Here is a 23,247-nt window from a genome sequence, read left to right on the forward strand (position 1 = left end):
AGGGGAAGTTTAGCGCCGTAGGCCCTGCCTGGCACACACTGCCCAGCTCTTCCCCACCGAGATTCACAGCTTCTCTGCGCTGCCGGAGGCCTGAGCCAGGAACCAGCCGTTGGCCAGTCGGGCGTCTCCTCCTGTCACCCCACGTGGCATGGGGCCTCCATCTTCCTCTAGAGCTGCAGCCCAGTCCCCTACAGCAGCTCCCAGGCTCGAAGATGAAAATGGGTCTCTCTCTACTTGCTGTCCTAGGTAGGGCAGAAGGGGCTCTGTGGGGCCCATGGTAGCATGTGGCAGGGAGGTGGTTCGAGGGAGAGGAGCACAATCCTGAGAGGGAGTGGAGGGACAGGCCCCCATGCTGTCCCTAAGGCCACTCAGCCTTCACAGGGAGTGAAATCGCAGCTCCCTGCTGTCCCTCTAAGCAGCAGAAGCGGGATAAGGACCAGGCCATCTGCTCTGTGCCCTGCACTGCAGGGCAAACGTACCCAGCCGGGTTAATTTTCCAGGACCGTGGGCTGAGTAGCAGCATAGGTGGTGTCTGCTCACAGCAGGTCCTAGAGGCTCCTTGGCAGGATGCCTAGCCACTGGATTGCAGCTGTTCAGAGGCTGCTGTTTATGAGACCTGTCCTTTAAGCTGAATACAGGAGGGGGAGGGGAGGGAAGCGAGCCTGGTTCCCAGCACCTCCCATACTCCCCTCAGCTACAGCTAGGGGCAGAGGCAGCTGTTCCACAGCTGAAGAGAGAGGCAAGGTGACCCTGCCACCCAGCTGAGAGGCGGGGACAGCACCAGGGAGCGAAGCCATTATGGAAACAAAACGCTCTGGTTTTTATAGCTGCTTTTGGGCACATTCTGGTTAGTGTGGTCACAAGCAAGTGCTGTCCTGGCAGCAGCTCTGCCCTGGGAGGAGCTCAATAGACCCATGCAGCTACAACCCACCGATCCAGAGCAGAGGACAGCATGGCCCATAGGAGCCCGCACAAGGCTACGTCCTGCAACAGCATGGAAGACTCCAACTCAGGGCTTCCCTCATGCTTTCAAGGCAGGGAGATCCTGCAGATGTTTGACAAAGGGGGGAGGTGGGAAGGAATCAACATTTGAGTGAAATAGAAAGAGGTTTTCAAAGCAAGCCCCCCGTCGCAGATCTGTGCTCAGGGAAGGCCCAGCATGCGTGCTCCCCCCTCCCCAGCAGGGTTGCTGGGGAGAGGTCAGGAGTGGCAAGGGGCTCTGCTCCTGGAAGCCCTGGGCTGGCCAGAGGGACAGTGACAGGAGATTAGACCCAGCTGTGTGGTCCAGCTCTGCTGCATGCTCACACCACCAGACAGCTTCCCCTTCTCACCGGGCCCAGGCTGCACTTCCACATCACCCCATTACTGCTGGGTCCTGGGAATCTCTCACACCACCCCCAAGAGCCGGGGGTCCCAAGGACAAAGCAGCCTCAGGCTACCGCCTCTGCAGGAGGCTTTCACCCTAAGAAAGGATCACCGGAAGTTAGATCCGAGGAGCAAGGAACTGAGAATCTAGGACACCAAGAGCAGGAGCTGCCTCTGAGGGGAAACTAGGTCAGCTCAGCCTTGCTGGGTTCATGCGTGTGCAGTTCGCAGGAGCCCTGGGAACGTGAAGATCAGCAAGGCTGCATACGAACTACAGAACACCAGGCAGAGGAGCGACCCCCTGCCAAGGAAGGGGGGGCTGTCACAACGCAGGGAGAGGAGGCAGTGGTGGGGAAGTCGTCTGCCCCGTGATAAGCCCAAAGGAGTCCGGCTGCTCTGACCGGGGCAGCAGGTATCATGCCAGGTGCCCTCAGACAGTTACTATGAATGCTCCCCTGGCAGGCAGCAGAGAACCCAAAGAATGAACTCCAGCCTACCTGGGCAGTTAGCCTGTTAGTGAGCCCCAAGAGAGGCTCTCGGATCAGGCAAGAGGCAGAGCAATGCAGGGTGTCACAACTTTAATAAATATATATATATATATACACACACACACACACACACAGCGCGCTACGGAGCCCAGCCCACCTGCGTTCCAGACAGGAACGGTAACACTCAACCGGGCTCAGTTAAAATACAGGGGAAGCTAAGCAAGGAGGCTTCCAAACACTGAGTGAATCACACCTCACGGCTACGGTGTGTCCCCAGAGCATCTGTCGCCATCCACCAGCTTCAGCCCAAGGTAGTGCAGCAGGTTCTGGAACTCCCAGGAGCCGGCAGTCACCGCAGCAGGGATGGAGGAGAGCACCTGGGAAAGGAAGAGGAAGAGTTCGAGGAGCTGCAGCCAAGCTGGAGGTGGGGGAGCAGGACCCCAGCAGCTAGGAATGGGACAGGCAGGCCATGCCAAGTGAGGGTCTCCATCTATAGCTCTCAATCCTAACACCGAGGGCCAGGCAGCTGTGTGAATGGTTCTGGCCCGCCAGCCGGGGCAGTGCCTAGGCCTTGGCAGGACCCAGAAAGACAGGACAGGGAGCAGCCGTGGGTGCAGAAGTGGTCGTTTCAGTGACGGCACACAAGCCACTTACTGCCCTCAGCATGGGGCAGCAGGTGGGGAGCCCCTCAGGGACAGCAGCAGAATAGGATGGAGGGGCCCTCCCTGGGCTGCAATCCCACCACACTCCAGGGCCCCAGCCCTTCCACAGCAGTCACATCACTCATGTCCTTTGCCAGACCCCTGCAGCTAGACCAGGCCCTTCTGAAGGCAGCCTCACCTGCGATGCTTTCAGGTGGGGCTGGGCTGGGCCCATCCCTGAGACCCAGCTGTTCTCCCAAGGGCTTTGTGCATAGCAGTGTGGAAACAGGCTGTGTGATGGGAGGAAGGGGGACAGCCCTGGCTGTTTGTCAGTTAGCCATGCCAAGAGCCTTATCAATGATACCATGCAGGTGTAGTGAGAGCCCCGCCCCAAAGGGCCTCACCTCTTTGATCTTCTCTTCCATTTCCTCACGGCTCCTTAGCATCATCTGGGCGTGATGGAGTTTCCCCTCCAGGATTCTCCTCTGCAAAGGAGAACACAGAGCTGTGCAGAGGGATGGGAGCAGAGCACACCCCAGAGCCCGCATATTTTAATGGCTGACCACAGGGGCAGGCAAACTTTTTGGCCTGAGGATCGCATTGGGTTTTGGAAATTGTATGGAGGGGTGATTAGGGGTGGGGGTAGTGGCCTGGCCCCCACCTCCTATCCTCCCCAGAACCCCTGCCCCATTGAACCCCCCCGTTCCCTGACGGCCCCCCCGAGACCCCTACCCCATCCACACACCCCCCACTCCCTGTCCCCTGACCGCCCCCAGACTCCTGCCGCCTCATCCAACCCCCCCCTCCTCCTTCCCCAATTCAACCCCCTGTTCCTGCCCCCATCCACATCCACACTCCCACCCTCTACCACCCTGAACTCCCACCACCACCACCACCTCCCCGAACTCCCCTGCCCTCTATCCAACCCCCCCTGCTCCCTGCCCCCTTACTGCGCTGCCTGGAGCGCCAGTGGCTGGTGGTGCTACAGCTGCACTGCCCGGCTGGAGCTGGGCCAGGTCACCACGCAACACAGAGACCGGGTCAGGCCGGGCTCTGCAGCTGCCCTGCCCCAGGAGCTCGCCCGCAAGGTGAGGCTGCGCGGGGGGCGGGGGGGAGGGGCCTGGGGCGAGCCTCCCGGGCTAGGAGCTCAGAGGCCAGGCAGGACAGTCCCGTGGCCCAGATGTGGCCCGCGGGCTGTAGTTTGCCCACCTCTGGCTTAGCAGCTGGGTGGGGAGAACGCAGAGCGGGAGCAGGCATGAGAGAGGCTCCATAGCAGTCAATCCTGAAGCCTCCGGTGAGGGGACAATGCAGCCAGACACCCTGCCCCCCCACCACACACGCGTGCCACCCTAGGCCCTGCCCCTTACTTGGTCCTGGTAGTCATGCTGCGTCTCCAGGAGTAGCTCCCTCAGCTTGTTCACCTGCAAGACAGGGGCACAATGCAGGGGCACAATGCAGCTGGATGCCCACAGCCAGGGCTAGAGCCTGACTCAGGGATGGGGAGAGAACAGACCCCACCAGCCCCCGAAGAGCTGGCTCCCTCCTTGTGCCAGCCGCTCCCAGCCAGGGCATGTACTGCCTCCCCTTCCCTGCCATTAGCCAGCCCGTGCCCAGCATGCGGACCATCTCGGGCCTAGCCATGCCCAGCACTCCCCCTCCTGCCGCCAGGCTGGGAGCGCCCACTGTCTAACCCACTACTGAACCACCAGCAGGGCTGCGGGGCCTCTCCCTGCTCCCTTTCCATAGCACTAATAGAAAGGAGCCACAACGTAGCAAGAAGGGGCCCATGGGTGGGGGAAAACAAATGCCAACAGCCCCGGGGCACCTGTCTCTTGGCAGTTAGCCCCATGCTATATAACTGCCCTAGGCCAAGAGCGACCCCCCACCGAGCCCCTCCCTTCCTGCACCAGAATCTGCCCCTGCCCGAGCACTGCTGGCTTCACCTCCTGTCGTAGCCAGACTTTCTCCTGGACAGTGTCAGCATCCAGAGGTGTCGTGCTGGGGTCTCGTCCCCTCACCTCCTCCCACAGCACCTCAGCCTCCGTCTCCGCACGCCGGAGCAGGTGCGTCAGGTGAGAGACCTCTGCCTTCAAATTCTGAGGGGAGAGAAGCCAGTGAGATGCTGGGGAGTGCAGCAAAGGACTCCGTCCCAGCCTCTAGGGCCCACAGGGCAGCTCCTGTCCTGTACGTGGCACTGTACTGAGCACAGTGGGCAGCAGGGCCGAGCCCATTCCAGGATCTAACCCGACATGCCCCCAGCCTGCAGAGGTGGGTACCGTGACTTCCCGGCTCCGGTCAATGAGCTGCAGCATCTTCTCCTCCTGTTGCCGCACGATGTCCTGCAGCTCCTTCTCGCTCTGAAGAGAGAGAGGACGGCAGCATTTAGGACAGAGCCTCCCGGAGTGGCACCACCCTTGCAGCAGAGTCATAGACATGCTGCTCTCCCAGGAAAGGAGCAGGCAAAGAGGGAGCCCGGGCCCAGTACCGAGGGGAGGCAGCTGGTGGGTTTTTGTCTGTTGCAGTCACTGTGACAACAGCTGCCAGCGGACACTCAGCGGGACATGGACAGTGAGGACAGGGCGGAGGCAGGCAACAGGATGGGCACAAGCCCCCAGTTCACCAGCAGCTTCAGTCAAGTGAGTCCCAACACCATTCCCCTGCCACCAGGCTGCACACAGAGCCGGGGTTATCCTGCCCCATCATCAGAGGTAGCAAGGGGTCAGTCACACCAGGGTCCCAGCCTGCCCCAATGCAGACATTACAGTTGGACATGCACAGCCAGATGGGGGCAGTTCTCTTAGGCTGGAGCAGTCCTGACCCAGGAACACTCAGGACCCAGCCAGTAACGTGCCCTCAGCCTGGGACGCTGGGGAGCCACACAAGTGCCGCATTAGATCAGGCTAGCGAGCAGCTGCAGGATATGGAAAAAACCGGTTACCCAGATTCTCCCGTGTCCTAGAATCTGAGCCTGCCTGGTCCACGTCCCAGATCAGCTCTGCCCTGGAGTTCATACCTAACCCAGTTCTGGCGCCTGCTCACCTGAAACCTGACTCCCAGGGTCTTGTTTAGCTTGGCAAGGTTTGCATCCCGGGCATCAATCTCTGCCTGGAGCCTGGATTCCAGGCTCTCCAGCTGGTGCTGATGGTCAGAGCTATGAGAAGAAGAGCCAAACTGAGTCTTCAGAGGGCACAGAGCAGATGGAATGTGGGCTGCATAGCCGTGCTCTCAGGGTGACCCTGCCTCCCCGGGGAGCCGGGTGCTGCCCAGCAGCCACTGGGCCCAGCTCATGCACCCGCTGCTCCAACCCGCCCCCTGGACTGTACATGAGGGGAGAGTAATCAATCAACATACCAGCTGTGCCTGGCATCTAGGGCCATGATAAGGGGACCCTCCAGTCCTGCTGAGGGGGTGCCAGCTGGGCTGGGAAGGGACCCTCTGTGTATGGAGGGCTGGAGGTTGACAGGGTTAGCTCCTGGGGGTCGCAGGCCTAGACGTGTTGCTCAGCTGCACAGGGATGGGCAGTGGCCAGTGGGGGAGCGACAGGTCAGCAAGCATCAGTGGTACTGCCCAGAGCCCGCTGGGCATTCCCATCACATCTCCTTTGACTCAAGGGCCAGATGCTGAACTCACAGTTTAGCCTGCAGCTCCTGAACCTCGTGCTGTGCCGCCTTCTGGCTCTGGACGCTCACAGTGATGAGATGAGAGACAGCAGCTCTCAGCTCCAAGACAGTCTCCCGCAGGCTCTCCTCGATCTCTGGGGGCAGAGCAGACACCAGCCATTTGCATGGCAGGGGAGCAATGGCTCACAGTGCATGGGGCTAGCCCACAATGCCAGGGTTAATGGAGAACCCCTCACAAGCCGAAAGGAAACAAACTTGTGTGTTATACTGTGCTCAGGTTCCAATTACCCAGCAAGGTCCAGGGCAGCGCCAGGCCAGGAACAGACACCAGCTGCTATGCCTGGAACAGCAGGCAGCTTTAGCCCACCTGCATAGCCACTGCCCCCGGCCCGGCCCCCTGGTGCTCAGCAGTTACAAGAGGGAACCTGTTGCTGAGTCAAACCTGGATGAAGGGACAAGCCAGGTTCCCTGGGAAAGCCTAGTGCACTCAGGTGTTTGCACCTGCCCTGCTCCAGGGCACCTCCTGGGACCAGGCCAGTGCCCTTTGCACTGGGGCCCAGCAAGGCCACGTTAATTGGCAAGGGAAGAGAGGGCAGACACCAGGCCATTACCTGCTGGCATCTGAGGAGTAGCAGGTTCAACCTTGGTGAACGTGGTCGAGCCTTCAGCAGCTTCTTCATCAATGCCTGTAACAAAGCAGGTCAGATGGGCTTGATGCTGGGTTATCAACACAGGTTACCCCTTTCTATGACCCTGACCCACTGCTAGGCCATGGTGCCTGCATGGATCCGGGTACTTCCCTTCTCCTCAGGGGAGTCCCTCGGGCTTGGGCCCTGAGAGAGGGGACTGGTGCTGAGGCCCCTCGCCACGCCCCATGTGAGGAGCCCTGGGACAAGGCCATCCCAAGACAACTATGGTTCTGTGCTTTCTGGCCCTGCGGTGGGTGATCCTGCCAGCCCCGGGGAGGAACAGCACCAGCCTCGAAGAGCTGAACCATCCCCTGTCTGCAGGCTGCGTGGGAAGGAGGCCTAACCGGAGACAGGAAGCCCTGGGCATCGAGGGGCCTGTTTGCCACGGAAGCGCCGACACTCCTCACTGAAGCAATCTGGCTCTGGGGTCAGAGACAGCCCACGAGGCGGCCGAGGGCTGTAGTGTTCTGGGCAGAGCTGGTTTTCTGTGGCAGGTTCATCAGAATTCATCCACCACCCCGGCTGAGGCCTAATGCAGCCCGACCAGTCACAGGAAGGGAGAGCAGAGGCACAGAATTTGACAATAAAGCGGGGGGCACTGGAAGCTTGACGGCTCCTTCCCAGACACGGGAGCAGCCTCAACCACTGGCTGGGAAGCTGTAACCACTTCTGTCTTGCTTCAGTGTCAGCAAGGTACTTCTGGCCCCTGAGCACGTGGCAGAGCAAAGCACTATGGGCAGGTCCCCCACTCACTGCAATGGCTGCATCTCCAATACCAAGGGGAGGGTCACTGTATGACAGGCCTGCACAGTGCAGAGGGAGGCCCCCCACACTACCGGGGCGATGGGAGGCTCAGCCCCGGGTTTGGCTGGTTTACAGAGCACTTCACGCCCCTCCTTGTCTGTGAAGCACTAACCAGCCCCCTCCACACAGGCAGGGTTTCTGGAGCAACAGACAAGAACCAGAGCCAATAAGCAATTTCTGGCAGCCACATCCTACCTTTTCCTGCCATAGCTTTCAAGACGCTGCCCACGAAGGAGCAAGGAACGCTGCGAGGGGTACACACTCTGCTCCTCGATGCAGCATCAGCAGCCTTCAATGACAAAAGAAGGTCAGAGTGGCTGTACCACAGATGCCAAGGCAGCATTACAGACATTGCTCTGCTTCCCCAGGGCAGACAGGCTGCAGAAACCCATGCTACAGAGGGTTCTGTGATCAACAGCCAGACGGCAGTTCCCTGGACTCCTACCTCTCCTGGCAGGGCACCTTGGAGAACATCAGTGAGGTCCAGCAGCCTCTCCTTGGTCTGAGCGAGCTCCAGGGAGGACTTCAGGAGTTTGTCCCTGATGAGCTGCAGGCCCAGGGCCTCTGCCTTGCTGCAGTCGAGCTCCTCGCAGAGGGTGTCCCGCTCCTTCCTGGGGAGAACAGGGGGAAGTCAGAGCTTGCTCAGTGCCCATCGAGGTCCCATCTTCTCAGGGTGGGGAGGGGAAACGGGAGGCATGTCATGGCAGCCTCATGGTCTGGCTGTGATTGACTTCCTCGGTTCGGTGGCCAGGGCACAGGGGGACACTTGGAGGTGCCTTTTGAATAACCAGAGGATGAGACCAGCTGTGCCCAGCCAGAGTGCCCATGGGTTTGCCACAGGGACTGGGACAATCAGGGATGTACTAGGGTGCACTGAGGGGCTCGTTCACTGGCACCCTTTGCCTCCCAGCCATGGGTGAGGTTGGGAGGGGACCCTGCCCGTCAGGAGCTGAACAGAGACATGCCAAGCTCCTTCCCCTGGATGCAGGGCTTTTCAGACACAGCAACGAGTTGGGGAGGGAGGCACACGAAGGGCTCAGAGAGGCAGAGTGCAGCTGCTGGCTCACTGGAGGTGCTGGTAGGCGTCCTTCAGGTCCTCGTACTGCATGCTGCGCTCCCGCAGGACTGCAAGGGTGGCTCTCAGCTCATTTTCTGTCTCTGTCAGCTGCTCCCGGGACACACGGTTCTCCTGGTCAATGAACTGGGGCAGAGGGAAGATTTACTAGTGAGGAGTGGGAGTTGGTACAGCGGGAGGTGCTCAGCACATCCAGGCCAGGAACGGCTAAGGAGGGCCATGTTCACACCAGGAGCTGGGGAGCAGTTAGCTCAAATCCCACTCTACTTTCCTGCAAGCGCCCAAGCGGAGACTCCTCCCCAACCCCATTCTCATTTGAGGGGCTGGTGAGGCCTGCCCCCAGGTATCAGGGGGTCTTTCATCTAACAGGCCTCAGAGCCCTGCAACAGTTCTGTAGTCTTTCCCCCTTCTCACCAGAGTGCTTGGCAGATCAGAGTTCCACCCCCACACCTCACCTGCCAGCAGACTCTGCTAGGAAGTACGGGATGGGCCGACTCGCCCTGCACTGGGGTGTGCAAAGGCCAAAGCTGCAGCAGCCAGGCCGATTCCCCAGGGGGATTGGAACAGTCAGGCATTCAAGTGCATGGAAAGGCCCAGCCAAGTCTCACCCCCAGAGTAACTGCACAGAGATGGTTGGGAAGAGCTGACCACAGGGATCACAGGACCGAGCACAGGGTCAGCAACAGGCAGTTGCTCCCCACAGCATTTATACGCTTGTTCAGCCCTTGCAGCTTGTGAAATACCAGACCTTCCAATGCCCATCTTGCTTTCCACGCTCAGCCAGTTTTTCCATGACTTCAGCCATGGCTTTCTCAAGAACTGCTGGAGCGGGAAGTCTGCCCTTTGTACTCGGAAGTCACCTTGGGATTCCAGCCTCCACAGCATCACTAGCTGACGCACCTGGAGTATCAGATACCAGAAGGTTAAGGAGTGAAAGAAAGGGCAGGATGAGTAGCGAGGAGGGCTAGGATCCAAGGCAGAGAGAGAGAGAGAGTTCCTTTGAGAGATTTAGCTGCCAGGGGGTTTTATGGCACTGGTCTGGCACCGCATATAGCAAGTCCTGGGCCAGTAGGATTTGCACCCGCAGTTAGGATGCCCAGCTTTTTCTGTGTCCCTCTAGGAGGGGTTTTGGAAAGGACATTTGAGCGGTCAGGGGGCCTGGCAGCTCCAGGCCTACGTGCAGGGAGGAGGCGACGTTAACTGGTCCTGGTCTACGGTTTAATATCATGGTCTGTGAAGGCTGCCAAAGGGGTCAATGGGATGGAGCGCATGCCACTAGCACAGCGAGTGTCCTGTGCCCCTAACAGAAGGGTTAGCCCATCCCCCACAGCCTCTACCTCGTGGCACTCGGTCATCTCACGCAGCTCCTGACGCACCCGGTCGTGCTGCTGCTGGAGAAGCTCCTGCTCCCTGGTCAGCCTGAGATAGGAAGGAGGGAAGCAATTAGTGTGCAGCTCAGCTGCCAGCTGCAGGCTCTGGGCCCAGGAGGGGCAGCTGACGGGATCTGCCCAGGAGATCCACTCCTCTTACAGTTTGTGTGGCAACTTCCACCTTCTCTGTATATATTTTCTTACTATATGTTCCATTCTATGCATCCGATGAAGTGGGCTGTAGCCCACGAAAGCTTATGCTCTAATAAATTTGTTAGTCTGTAAGGTGCCACAAGTCCTCCTGTTCTTTTTTCAGAACAGAAGTGAATTTCGGGGAAGGGGAGGCAGCAGAACGAGGATTGTCCAAGAGCCCCCCTTAGAGCATCACATTTTGTTCCTCATTATTCAGTCTCTGGATTGCACAGCACTTTGCTTCTATGCCCCCCAGCCTCAGCACCCGGAGGCTGGAGACTCACCGCGCCATCTCTTCCGACAGGTCTGCATGCTTCTCTCGCAGCTCATCCCGCTCGCGCTGCAGGCTGGCCAGGTCCCTCAACAGCGTGCTGAGATCTAGGGCACAGTGCACAGCACGGAGGTTAGCTGCACAGTTGGCATCAGTGAACGTGCAAAGCTGAGAAGGCAGAGGAGCCCTTGCCTGCCCATCCCCCAGAGCAGGTCTTAAGCAGCAGCCCAGATACTGGAGTATGGTGGGGGTGCACACATTAGTCTTATCCAGTTGTCGGAGCTGTCAGCAAGGTGGCCTCCAAGAAATCTACAGGGCACTGACATGCAAATGGAACAGGCAGCTACTGTTACAGGAGGAGCCCTCTAGCCAATGTTGGAGGCTCGGGATGCTCAGCTCCGTCCTCAGCATAGCAAGACATGGTCTGGGCTTTGTGCCCTAGCACGTGACCAGCATGCAGCAAGATGCAGCTGTGCGAGTGTCTCCCAGCCTCTTACCGCAGGAAGGGCCAGCTGCTGCCACCTCTTGGGCCTTTGCACATCCACACAAGACACCGAGAGACCCAGCCTCACATGCAGACATACCTGCTCCCAGCCGGGAGTTTGTCACCGTCAGCTGATCCACCTGGGCTACAGAATCCTGCAGCTCTGCAGTCACTTCCTCCAGCCTCCCGAAAGCCGCCTCCAGCTCCCTGGAAGCCTGCAACAGAGCACAGCACCTGGCTCACTGCTCAATCCTGCCCCTTGGGGGCTTCTCTGGCCCAGCCCAACAGGCACCGAGAGCTGGACGCTGCTGGCATCCACATCCCAAATGGGACAAGTGCTCAGGGGTTTCTAATGCCCTCCTAAAGATACAGGAGGAGGCAAGGCAGCAGTTCTGTACCAGACTGCGATGCTGGAAAAGGGGCCATGTTCTGACCCCTGGATGGCAAATGCCCACCGTGCCCCACTCATCTGCCTCTTGGCATCCTTGGGTCTGCACCAGACATCTGACAGACAGGCCTCCTTGCAGCTACACTCCAGCCATTGGCTGCTAAACATGGCATTGCTCACATGGCCATCTTGCACCAGGGTCATCCTGGAGGAAGGAGGTGCTCAGCCCTCGGCATTTGCTAAGCACCAGCTAGCACCACCCCCGCCAGGTGTCCCAGGGAGCCCTGACAGCCCCACTGCTGAGGGATGGTGCAGCCCCAGCACACATTAGCAGCAGGACCCACCCGTGGGAGATTCAGCTGTTGATGTGGCGTGGCTGCCGCTGAGCTGCAAGGCTCACCCCCGAGACACCAGCAGCATCCCCAGCACTGCAGAGCTTGCAGCGAGAGTGGGGCTGAAGTCAGCCCTGGCATGCAGAGCCCCGACCACCAGGCCCAGGCTAACCAGTCCCGCCAGCTGCTCTTGCTCCTACCCCACTGTTGGGGCAGGGCACGCTCTGGGCCCAGCACCACCACAGCCCTGCCCTGCCCTCTGAACAGCATCCCACAGGGGTCTGAGCCTGTTACCGCTTCTTTAGCCTTGAGTGCCTCCGCCGCTCGGCTCCGCATCTCATCCCGCTCCGCCAGGCAGCTCTTCAGTTTGGCTGCCACTTTGTCCAGTGAACTCCGGTTCCGGGAGAGCAGGGCCCTCATCTGGTCTTGCTACAAGAGGAGGAGGAGAGCGCCCCTGAGGACGGCCTGGAGTCCCTGTGGAATCCCAGAGGTTCCAGGCCCAACACAGGCCTGCCCCATGCTCCTTCAGAGGCACCGTTCAAGCGGCCCGTGCATTGGGCACGAAGGCTGCCAGGCTGGACCCCCCTCCCCGGGGACCCACCCCACCCAGAGCCTTGGCAACACATGGTGTGACCAGCTCCACAGGGACAAGTCTCACGAATTAGAGCCATCTGACATCCCAGCCACTGAGTGCTCCAACGAACCCGGGGCACCACGAGCCAGGCCCGGCCCTCTCCAGGGTCTCTCTGAGCACGGCTGTTGGAAGAGCCGAAGGCACATTCCGAGGGCTGACATACGCCTGCTAGCGCTCAGAGGCTCAGCCACAGATCATCGCAGAGCTGGACAATCTCACCTGTTGGTTTAGGGTTCCTCGGTCTTCCTGCAGATTCCGCAGGGAAGTATTTGCGGCGTCCAGGAACAACTGAGACTCCACGGTCCAGGATCTCTGCAAGACAAGAGGGGCGTTAGCATTGCCAATGCGGATGCTGGGAAGTGGGCAGTGGCCAAGAGTCCAAGACCTTCTGGAGAACTGATGGTGTAGACAGTCGCCCCCAATGGAAGCGCAGAGGAACTGGTCTTAGGCAGCCTCATGCCTTGAGACCAGGCCAAAGTAGCGGCAGGGGAAACTCCCAGCATCACTAATGGCAGAGACAGGAGAACACTGCCCCAAGCTGCAGCATATCAAATTGAATCACAAGTTCAGCAGACCCCTGGCTGAGCCCGTGCAGTGGGCAGCACACAAGGTTTCCAGCAAGCTGGCTGGGCCCACAGGCTAAGAAGGTCAAGAGCAGGGCCAGACACCCACGCAGAGCCCACTACCCTTCCTTACCTGGTGCTCACGAGCCTCCTCAACAAGGGTGCAGAGCTCGCACTGGGACTCCAATCCCTGCTCTAGGGTTCTGATCCGAGCGCTGGCATGGACACGGAAGGCCTCCAGAACCAGATCACTCTGGGGAGGGGGAGACACGTGCACGTGGGGATTTTAACAGTGATCCATCAGCCTAGTGCCACCATTGCCAGGTGCCCCAGGGAGGGGTGGCACAGCCCCAGCACACATTAGCAGCAGGACCCACACATGGGAGATTAAGATGTTGATGTCACAGAGGAAGCACCAGTGCTACACTCAGGCTGCAGGGCAGGGCTCTCCCTCATGCCCCTCTGCTGAAGCACTGGGGAGGCCTCAGCCAAGTCCTTAACCCTGCCCCCTTGTATATGCTGGCCCGGGGCACAGCTCCCTGCCGACAGGTCACCCAGCACCCTCTTCAAGGGCCAGTGGGACTGGCTGAGAGGGGGCTGTCCAGCACTCCCGCAGAGAGAGGCAACTCCACCCGTCCACTGGCGTGGCTGCCACTGAGCTACAAGACACCCGCCCCCCGGAGACACCAGCAGCATCCCCAGCGCTGCGGAGCTAGCAGCGAGAGTGGGGCTGAAATCAGCCCTGGCATGCAGAGCCCCGACCACCAGGCCCAGGCTAACCAGTCCCGCCAGCTGCTCTTGCTCCTACCCCACTGTTGGGGCAGGGCACGCTCTGGGCCCAGCACCACCACAGCCCTGCCCTGCCCTCTGAACAGCATCCCACAGGGGTCTGAGCCTGTTACCGCTTCTTTAGCCTTGAGTGCCTCCGCCGCTCGGCTCCGCATCTCATCCCGCTCCGCCAGGCAGCTCTTCAGTTTGGCTGCCACTTTGTCCAGTGAACTCCGGTTCCGGGAGAGCAGGGCCCTCATCTGGTCTTGCTACAAGAGGAGGAGGAGGAGGAGAGCGCCCCTGAGGACGGCCTGGAGTCCCTGTGGAATCCCAGAGGTTCCAGGCCCAACACAGGCCTGCCCCATGCTCCTTCAGAGGCACCGTTCAAGCGGCCCGTGCATTGGGCACCAAGGCTGCCAGGCTGGACCCCCCCCCGGGGTACCCACCCTACCCAGAGCCTTGGCAACACATGGTGTGACCAGCTCCACAGGGACAAGTCTCACGAATTAGAACCATCTGACATCCCAGCCACTGAGTGCTCCAACGAACCCGGGGCACCACGAGCCAGGCCCGGCCCTCTCCAGGGTCTCTCTGAGCACGGCTGTTGGAAGAGCCGAAGGCACATTCTGAGGGCTGACATACGCCTGCTAGCGCTCAGAGGCTCAGCCACAGAGCATCGCAGAGCTGGACAATCTCACCTGTTGGTTTAGGGTTCCTCGGTCTTCCTGCAGATTCCGCAGGGAAGTATTTGCGGTGTCCAGGAACGACTGAGACTCCACAGTCCAGGATCTCTGCAAGACAAGAGGAGCATTCACACCGCAGATGTGGCTTTGGGAACCCTATTGAAAGGCCACTGCTGGGACTTGGGCACCAGCCAAGGGTCCAGGACCCACTGGAGATCTGGTGGTGTAACCAAATTGCCACCATTGGTAGCAGAGGAACCTGTACAAGTGACGACCCTTGTTAGGCAGCTTCCTGCCTTCAGAGACAGGCCAAAGTATCTGAATGTGCAGATGAGCAAGTAGACAAGCCATCTGTCCCGAGAGTGGCCATTCTCAGAGGACCCACTGTACATGGAATCGATCCCTAAAGCAGGGGCCCTGCTTGTTACAACACCTGGGATGGGGAGCAGAACGTCCCACCTGTGGACTAGCCCTGCCTCCCTGTAGTGGATGACTCGTTGAGGAGCACAGGGAGGAGTCAGGAGTCCATTTGGCTTAGCCCCCCAAGAGACAGCCCTGCACGTTTAACCAGCTCCAGCTGTTCTCACTGGAAGCCGCACTTGGACAGCCAGCCCTGGAAGCACCCACCCCCTTGAGGACACTCTACCCTCCTTTCAGAGTAGCAGCTGTGTTAGTCTGTATCCACAAAAAGAAAAGGAGTACTTGTCGCACCTTAGAGACTAACAAATTTATTTGAGCATAAGCTTTCGTGAGCTACAGCTCACTTCATCGGATGCTTCATCTGTAGCTCACGAAAGCTTATGCTCAAATAAATTTGTTAGTCTCTAAGGTGCCACAAGTACTCCTTTTCTTTCTACCCTCCTTGTACACAAACCCCTCCAGGACCTACCATTGCCTCCCTGGCCTGTTCCAGCTCCTCTTTCAGAGCCTGCTCATCCTCCTGGGTCCGCTGCAGGGCCTTGAGTCTCTCTCTGGTTGCCATGTACAAGTCATGATAAAGCTGCTCCTCCTGGAAGATATTCCATCCCCAAGCCATCACTCACAGGGCTAGGAGAATTGTTTCTCACAGGGGTAAGGTGGGCAGGGCTTGAGCCAACTCTGCCCGTGTCCTGGGGGCTCAGTAGAGCCAGACAGGCTGAACACCTCGTCTTCTTCCCCCAGGATCACATGCACCAGGCTCAGCCTGAGAAGGGGCGCCTGGGGCAGCATCTCTGCCCAGCAGGGCTAGATTTAAGCAATTGCTGTGACATTTGCATCACCATTAGTCCTGATAGCTGCAAGCTTCCCCCAGGTGCTGCCTTTTCCCAACCCCCCCTGCCACCCACCAAAGGATGCAGCCACACACTCCCACACACTGGCTGCAGACATGCTCGTTTGCAGCTTCCTTCCTGGACGAGCTGGTGGTCAGTGGTGCAGTCAGGCGAGTGTAATCAGGAGGCCAGGAACAGCAAGGACTGCTGCAGTTCTCCAACTTGGCAAGAGCCGGACCAGCCATGCGCATGATTTGGTTAGCCAGTGCTGTAGCAGCAGGCGACCATGGGACCAGGTTTCATCAGCTCTGAACTCAACGATCGCCGTTCAGCCCACATCACTTCCGCTCCATTTACCCTCAATGGGACCTTGTGTACTTTGAGTGGCCTGTTGATCTGGAACACTGGAGTCCATGCACTAGCTGCAGTGGGGGAGTCACAGCAGCACTGGCCAGGGAGCGCTCAAGACCTTGATTGCTCAGCACTGCCCAGCTGCATACCTAGCAGAGGTTCTGGACACACCCCACAGAACTGCAGAACCACTAGCTAGCTAATGGATTTGTGCGGCCCCTACCTCTGCAGCACCTGAGCACCTCAAAACCTTTAGTGTCTCTCTCCTGTGAGGCAGGCAGGGCTATTGTCCCCATGGCACAGCTAGAAATCAGAGGCACGGAGAGGGTAAGTGACTTGCGCAAGGTCACACAGGAAGTCTGGCAGAGAGGGAATAGAGCCTGGGGCTCCCAAGTTCTAGGCTAGCACTGCATATGGGGGGCTGCCAAGCACCCCTTTGCCTGACTGCAGTTACGGGCTCCACTACTGTCATGGAGACCCTGGGCAATGCTCTGGAACTGCTTCCCACAAAGCCAGTCGGGACTCTGGGGAAGTCTCCTTTCTGTGAGCAGCCTGTCTTCAGGACACACAGCTCACACAACTTCCTCCTTCCTGGGTCTGACCTCAGAACACTCAGCATCCTCTGCGCGTTTCCCACAGCGAGTCCGCCCAGGCGGGGTCCTGAGGAAGCCAGAGGGTCCTGCCCCCCAACTCCGCAGTCAGACGTGACTCTCAGCCAGCCAGCAAAACAGAGATTTATTAGATGACTGGAAATGGTCTAAACCAGAGCTTGTAGGTGCAGAGAACAGGACCCCTTTGCTTTGCAACAATTACACCCCCTTATCCCACCACCTAGAGACTTAAGAAATGCACAGGGGAAACTGAGGCACCCCTACAGTATTCTGAGGAAACATTAAGAACAGTCCCGCTTTGTCACAATTACCTAGTGCAATTAACTGATAGGCAACAGGGGAAGTTTCTGATCTACTCAGTCAGAGGGGAGGCAGGCACAGCTCATGGCCACACCTGCCATCATCCTCTGCTTCGGAGCATCCCACTGCAACCCAAGACGCATGTGATCTCATCTCTACAGTGGGCCCCTCTTACTGCTTTGGGGTGGGTGACATCAGTCTGCGTGAGCACGTCTCTCTGGTCTGCCGGCCCCAGACGAGGAACTGGCCACTGGCTCTGCTGCCAATCCCGCAGCTGGCACGAGAGGGCTTCAATGATGATAAGCGTGCTCTCCAGCCGCCCCTCCAGCTCTGCCCGGGACAGGGCACTCAGGTGCTCTTGGGAACAGCTGGTCAGAGGAGAAGATATTTGTGAGGGGCTTCAGGAGCACAGACCCCTGTGAACTACAGAAATGGCTCCCGGCTCAGGAACATCGACTAACCCCAGGGACCTGGGGATGTAAGGATAAGGCCTTTTCCTATAGCCATATTAGAAGAGAAGCAGCCATTAGCTAAGAAGCAGGAAGTTAGATCCTCACATTCCATCTAAATTACATTAAAACAATGTAATATCGGGCTGTTAAGAAGGTCCCTGTCCTAATAGCACCCACCATCACCAGATAAAGAAACAGATCTTACGATGGTTAAAGAAAAAACTTAGTTTGATGGCATTCTGTCTGGCAAGAAATCACTTGACAGTTATGGTTGTGAAATCCTCATTTCTTTATTGTTTTATCTTTATAGTCTCCTTTTCTCTATTGTTTGGCTGTATGATCTGTGTGTTAATTAATTTTGTTAGGTGTAAATTAAGGTGATGGGGTATGATTAGGTTAGAAAATTTTGTTACAATATGTTTGGATTGGTTAATGAAATGACTGGTTATGGCACAGCTAAGCAGGACTCAAATTTCACTGTATAAACTGGGGTCCAAGAAGGAGAGCAGCAGAGAAGGAAGAGGAGGAAAGACCTGGAAGAATTCACCCCCAAGACACAGCCCAAAGCTGATAAGAACCCTCAGCACAAGCCTGACGTGCAGCAGCCAGAATCCAGATGAGACCGACCTTGCCTGGCCAACAGGAAAGTCCGCCTGCCTGGCCAAGACTGGGGAGCAGAGCACTTTATGCTTAGCATGTGTATTCTGCCTGGTAATCGTTGAGAGGATAAGGGTATTACAGTGTAAGGCTCTTTCATTAGTAAAAGGTCCTGCAAACCCGCAAAGAGTACGCCCCGAGCCCTAGGAATTGGGTAAAGGTGGGTGCACCTAGAGTGTGAGAGTAACAGAATTGTGTGTGGATAACAAGGAAACTTACTGCCAGAGAAGAGAATCTGTTTCTGCAGCACTGTCCTTTGCGCAGGCAGGCCATTCCGCAGAGGTGTTCATGCTCTTCTCCAGCAGCGCTCGGGGAGTCATCCAGGTCCCCGCAAAGCAGGTGGAGACTGGGGTGACACTTGTGCCTGCATCTTGCTGCAGAGCTGGCAGTGGCAGGCTTTGCCTCAAGGACTCCATCACAGCAGAGGTGCCCATGTTCTTCTCCAGCCATGCCAGTGGGGTCATCCAGGAGATGGTACCGGCCACGTTGCACCCAATCTCATGAGAGGGCACTGGGGTTGTGAGAGCTGCTGCTCCTCCCTGCAGGGAAGGCTTCTGAGCAGAACGTGAAGCCACATCCTTCCAGACAGAAGCCTGAGGGGAGCCCTCTTCAGTCACCAGCAAGCTGGGCTGGTCACCACCAAAAGGGAGGGGGCAACTTCCCGATTCTGCTCCCCGTGGGATAGGCAGGGTACTGCTACGTCCTTCCGTTTCCTTCAGGATGGCCAGGATGCTGGGAGGCTGCAGAGAATCAGCCTCAGGAATCACGGCCCAGATGCCATTCTCCTCGGAGAGAGGAGGGCTGCCAAGCGCCTGTGTCGCTGACAGCTGCTCAGGGTCACACCCCTCTGCAGACCCTGCTAGGAGCAGGCACGGCCTCTCAGGAGAGCACACAGAAGGGACTAATGAGATCATCGTTACAGCAGCATGGCTCTGCTTCTCCTGCACCCCCAGCTCAGCAGCAGTGTCTTGGATGGCCCTGGCGTCCGAAGGGTCACTGTCCAGGCAGGGCTCGTTCTCTGCCATTGTCACGTGGGCCTGATCCTCATCCAGCCTCACTGTTACTTTAGAAGCCTGAGATGTCTCAGGTGTACATGGCCAGTCTGCCTCATTCTTCTCCACCTCTCTCTCCAACTGGGAAGTGTCTGCAGCATCTGCCCTCCTCCCCAAAAAGTTGTCCTGCAGGGTCCCGACCTCCCCCAGCACAAGCTCCCCCCCAGGCTCAGCCCCAGGAAGAGAGCCGGCAGATATGGCACTTTCCCCCTGACCCATTTCCTGGGGGCTACCAGCTGCCTCAAAAGCCTTTGGTGTGGAGCTATTTGGAGCCAGACCCAGCTGTTGCTCTTTTGTATTGGGCCAAGCTTTGTTTTCCTCCACAGTTTTGGGGCTGAATGTTGTGTTTGGCAGGGAGTCTGCCCAGATTTTTATAGCTGGTGACATCTGTGAGCCAGGCAACGTGCTTCTGCCATCCTGCATGGAGGGGGAAAATAATGAGGTCAAGAACCGCAGAATCCCTGCCCCCTGCTGTTCCGCACCCCCCCAGACACATGGATGCCTATCCTGCATGTTGGGCTTTGACTAGCTTGACCCCAGAAGGCCCCTTTCCCAGCTTCCTTCCTGTCTCCAGAGACAGCATATAGGGAACATCCTTGTGTTCAGCGCAGAACGGGAGGCAGGAGAGCCCTACTAAGCTCTCTAGGCTATGTGGAGGAACCCCCTTGCCTTCTTCCATGGCAAGACACCAGCCCCTCCCAACTGCTGTTTCTCCCTCTCCCACCCAGCTCTGCGGGACCCATGGAGTCAGAACCATGGTGCAGACGGGTTCCAAGAACTAGGCTAGCCAGCGTGACTCAGGAGAAGGCTCCCTTCACCCCGGGCCTACAGCTGCGTGAGGTCTATGGGGTCAGTGCCCCGGGAGATTCCAGACTCTCGGCCCCACTGGGGCTGTATTTGGCCATTGGGGTCAGCGCTCTCCAGCCCCACGAGATTCCAGACTCTCGGCCCCACTGGGGCTGTATTTGGCCATTGGGGTCAGCGCTCTCCAGCCCCACGAGATTCCAGACTCTCGGCCCCACTGGGGCTGTATTTGGCCATTGGGGTCAGCGCTCTCCAGCCCCACAGCAGCAGCCCCCACCTGCAGCCGAAGCCTGCAGAACAGCGGCGTAAGAGACGAGGGTTTCGCAGACTCCATCGCGCTTTGAGGAAACTTCTGCTTCTGGGGAGCAGCCGGCTGCTGGAGCGAGAGGTCCTGGAGCGGGGCCCGGCCGGCTGACTTCCGAGGCTGGACACAAGAAACCCTGCGTGTGACCCCTACAGGCTGCCCCCCCCGCCGGGCTCTGCTTGGCCAGGGGCATCTCTGGGATGTGTGTGGGGGACGGACGGACGGACGACGACACCCAGGGCCCGGGGGCGGGAAGGAGCCCCAGGGTGGGGCCCGGGGGGGAGCGGCCGGTGCCCGAGCCCGGGGGAGGGGGAGCCAGGGCCCGGGGGGGGGAAGGACACCCAGGGCGGGGCCCGGGGGAAGCCAGGGCTGGGGGGAGAAGGACACCCAGGGCAGGGCCCGGGGGGGAGGCCAGTGCCCGGGGCGGGAGCCAGGGCCCGGAACGGGACGGGGGGGGGGAAGCCAGGGCTGGGGGGAAGGAGACCCGGGGCGGGGCCCGGGGGGGAGACTGGTGCCCGGGGGTGGGGGGGAGCCAGGGCCCGGAACGGGACGGGGGGGGGAAGCCAGGGCTGGGGGGGGCGGGGGGGAAGGAGACCCGGGGCGGGGCCCTGGGGGGAGGCCGGTGCCCGGGGTGGGAGCCAGGGCCCGGAACGGGACGGGGGGCGGGGGGGAAGGAGACCCGGGGCGGGGCCCGGGGGGGAGACTGGTGCCCGGGGGGGGGGAGCCAGGGCCCGGAACGGGGCGGGGGGGAAGGAGACCCGGGGCGGGGCCCGGGGGGGAGACTGGTGCCCGGGGGGGGGGGGAGCCAGGGCCCGGAACGGGACGGGGGGGGGGGGGGAGCCAGGGCTGGGGGGGTGGGGGGAAGGAGACCCGGGGCAGGGCCCGGGGGGGAGACTGGTGCCCGGGGGGGGGGGGGGGGGGAGCCAGGGCCCGGAACGGGACGGGGGGGGGGGGGGAGCCGGGGCGGGGGGGGGGGAGACACGGGGCAGGGCCCGGGGGGGAGGCCGGTGCCCGGGGCGGGAGCCAGGGCCCGGAACGGGGGAGCCAGGGCTGGGGGGGCGGGGGGAAGGAGACCCGGGGCAGGGCCCGGGGGGGAGACTGGTGCCCGGGGGGGGGGGGGGGGAGCCAGGGCCCGGAACGGGACGGGACGGGGGGGGGAAGCCAGGGCTGGGGGGGCGGGGGGGAAGGAGACCCGGGGCGGGGCCCTGGGGGGAGGCCGGTGCCCGGGGGGGGAGCCAGGGCCCGGAACGGGACGGGGGGGGGGGAAGCCAGGGCGGGGGGGGCGGGGGGGAAGGAGACCCGGGGCGGGGCCCGGGGGGGAGGCCGGTGCCCGGGGGGGGAGCCAGGGCCCGGAACGGGACGGGGGGCGGGGGGGAAGGAGACCCGGGGCGGGGCCCGGGGGGGAGACTGGTGCCCGGGGGGGGGGGAGCCAGGGCCCGGAACGGGACGGGGGGGCCAGGGCTGGGGGGGAAAGAGACCCGGGGCAGGGCCCGGGGGGGAGACGGGTGCCCGGGGGGGGGGGGGGGAGCCAGGGCCCGGAACGGGACGGGGGGGGGGGAGCCAGGGCTGGGGGGCGGGGGGAAGGAGACCCGGGGCAGGGCCCGGGGGGGAGACTGGTGCCCGGGGGGGGGGGGGAGCCAGGGCCCGGAACGGGACGGGGGGGGGGGGGGCCGGGGCGGGGGGGGGAGCCCCGGGGCAGGGCCCGGGGGGGAGGCCGGTGCCCGGGGCGGGAGCCAGGGCCCGGAACGGGACGGGGGAGCCAGGGCTGGGGGGGCGGGGGGAAGGAGACCCGGGGCAGGGCCCGGGGGGGAGACTGGTGCCCGGGGGGGGGGGGGGGAGCCAGGGCCCGGAACGGGACGGGACGGGGGGGGGAAGCCAGGGCTGGGGGGGCGGGGGGGAAGGAGACCCGGGGCGGGGCCCTGGGGGGAGGCCGGTGCCCGGGGGGGGAGCCAGGGCCCGGAACGGGACGGGGGGGGGGAAGCCAGGGCTGGGGGGGCGGGGGGGAAGGAGACCCGGGGCGGGGCCCTGGGGGGAGGCCGGTGCCCGGGGGGGGAGCCAGGGCCCGGAACGGGACGGGGGGCGGGGGGGGAAGGAGACCCGGGGCGGGGCCCGGGGGGGAGACTGGTGCCCGGGGGGGGGGGAGCCAGGGCCCGGAACGGGACGGGGGGGCCAGGGCTGGGGGGGAAAGAGACCCGGGGCAGGGCCCGGGGGGGAGACTGGTGCCCGGGGGGGGGGGGGGGGCCAGGGCCCCGAACGGGCCGGGGGGGGGGGGAGCCAGGGCTGGGGGGCGGGGGGAAGGAGACCCGGGGCAGGGCCCGGGGGGGAGACTGGTGCCCGGGGGGGGGGGGGGAGCCAGGGCCCGGAACGGGACGGGGGGGGGGGAGCCGGGGCGGGGGGGGGAGACCCGGGGCAGGGCCCGGGGGGGAGGCCGGTGCCCGGGGCGGGAGCCAGGGCCCGGAACGGGACGGGGGAGCCAGGGCTGGGGGGGCGGGGGGAAGGAGACCCGGGGCAGGGCCCGGGGGGGAGGCCGGTGCCCGGGGGGGGGGGGAGCCAGGGCCCGGAACGGGACGGGACGGGGGGGAGCCGGGGCGGGGGGGGGGAGACCCGGGGCAGGGCCCGGGGGGGAGGCCGGTGCCCGGGGCGGGAGCCAGGGCCCGGAACGGGACGGGAAGGGGGGGGAGCCGGGGCGGGGGGGGGGAGACCCGGGGCAGGGCCCGGGGGGGAGGCCGGTGCCCGGGGCGGGAGCCAGGGCCCGGAACGGGACGGGGGAGCCAGGGCTGGGGGGGGCGGGGGGAAGGAGACCCGGGGCAGGGCCCGGGGGGGAGGCTGGTGCCCGGGGGGGGAGCCAGGGCCCGGAACGGGACGCGGGCGGGGGGAGCCGGGGCGGGGCGGACCCCGGGCGGAGCTGCCCAGCGATCCCGACACGGGCCCCCGACTAGGAGACCCGGGCTCGGGGCCGGGGCCCCCCCTCACCTCGCGCGCGGCCGCGCGGGGCCCGGCGGTCTCCATGGTGACCCGCGAGACCCGACCTGCTCCGCCGCCTCTGGCCGCCAGCCGCCGCACCCGCCATTCGAACAGCGCGCGCGAACGCCATTGGCT

At 61.7% G+C, this 23,247-nt stretch overlaps 1 protein-coding gene across 1 annotated transcript; it reads right to left on the bottom strand.

Moving 5' to 3' along the window:
• Nucleotides 1-1,402: 1,402 nt before the first annotated feature.
• Nucleotides 1,403-23,247, bottom strand: SPAG5 (sperm associated antigen 5). The gene is made up of 24 exons (XM_037880511.2): nt 23,122-23,247; nt 20,122-20,268; nt 18,208-19,457; nt 17,055-17,247; nt 15,257-15,376; nt 14,383-14,475; nt 13,819-13,953; nt 13,050-13,169; nt 12,573-12,665; nt 12,014-12,148; nt 11,100-11,214; nt 10,529-10,622; nt 10,020-10,101; nt 8,675-8,808; nt 8,053-8,218; nt 7,803-7,896; nt 6,726-6,800; nt 6,125-6,248; nt 5,534-5,645; nt 4,771-4,851; nt 4,438-4,590; nt 3,862-3,915; nt 2,899-2,979; nt 1,403-2,230 (listed from the first exon to the last, which is right to left on the bottom strand). Exons 1-24 carry the CDS (start codon nt 23,155-23,157, stop codon nt 2,114-2,116), a joined length of 3,804 nt encoding a protein of 1,267 aa, XP_037736439.1. The 5' UTR covers nt 23,158-23,247; the 3' UTR covers nt 1,403-2,113.

The sequence above is a fragment of the Chelonia mydas genome, chromosome 17 (assembly GCF_015237465.2).
Source record: "Chelonia mydas isolate rCheMyd1 chromosome 17, rCheMyd1.pri.v2, whole genome shotgun sequence".
Classification (NCBI taxonomy): domain Eukaryota; kingdom Metazoa; phylum Chordata; order Testudines; family Cheloniidae; genus Chelonia; species Chelonia mydas.

Bases quoted from the DNA above. Each gene is read 5' to 3' on its own strand.
- SPAG5 (XM_037880511.2), bottom strand. From the start codon at position 23,157: ATGGAGACCGCCGGGCCCCGCGCGGCCGCGCGCGAG. The intron at 6,801-7,802 runs GTAGGATGTGGC...GCTTTGTTACAG, and splicing joins GAAAGCTATGGCAGGAAAAG to GCATTGATGAAGAAGCTGCT. The intron at 2,231-2,898 runs GTGAGGCCCTTT...TTCCTTTCCCAG, and splicing joins TGGAAGAGAAGATCAAAGAG to GTGCTCTCCTCCATCCCTGC.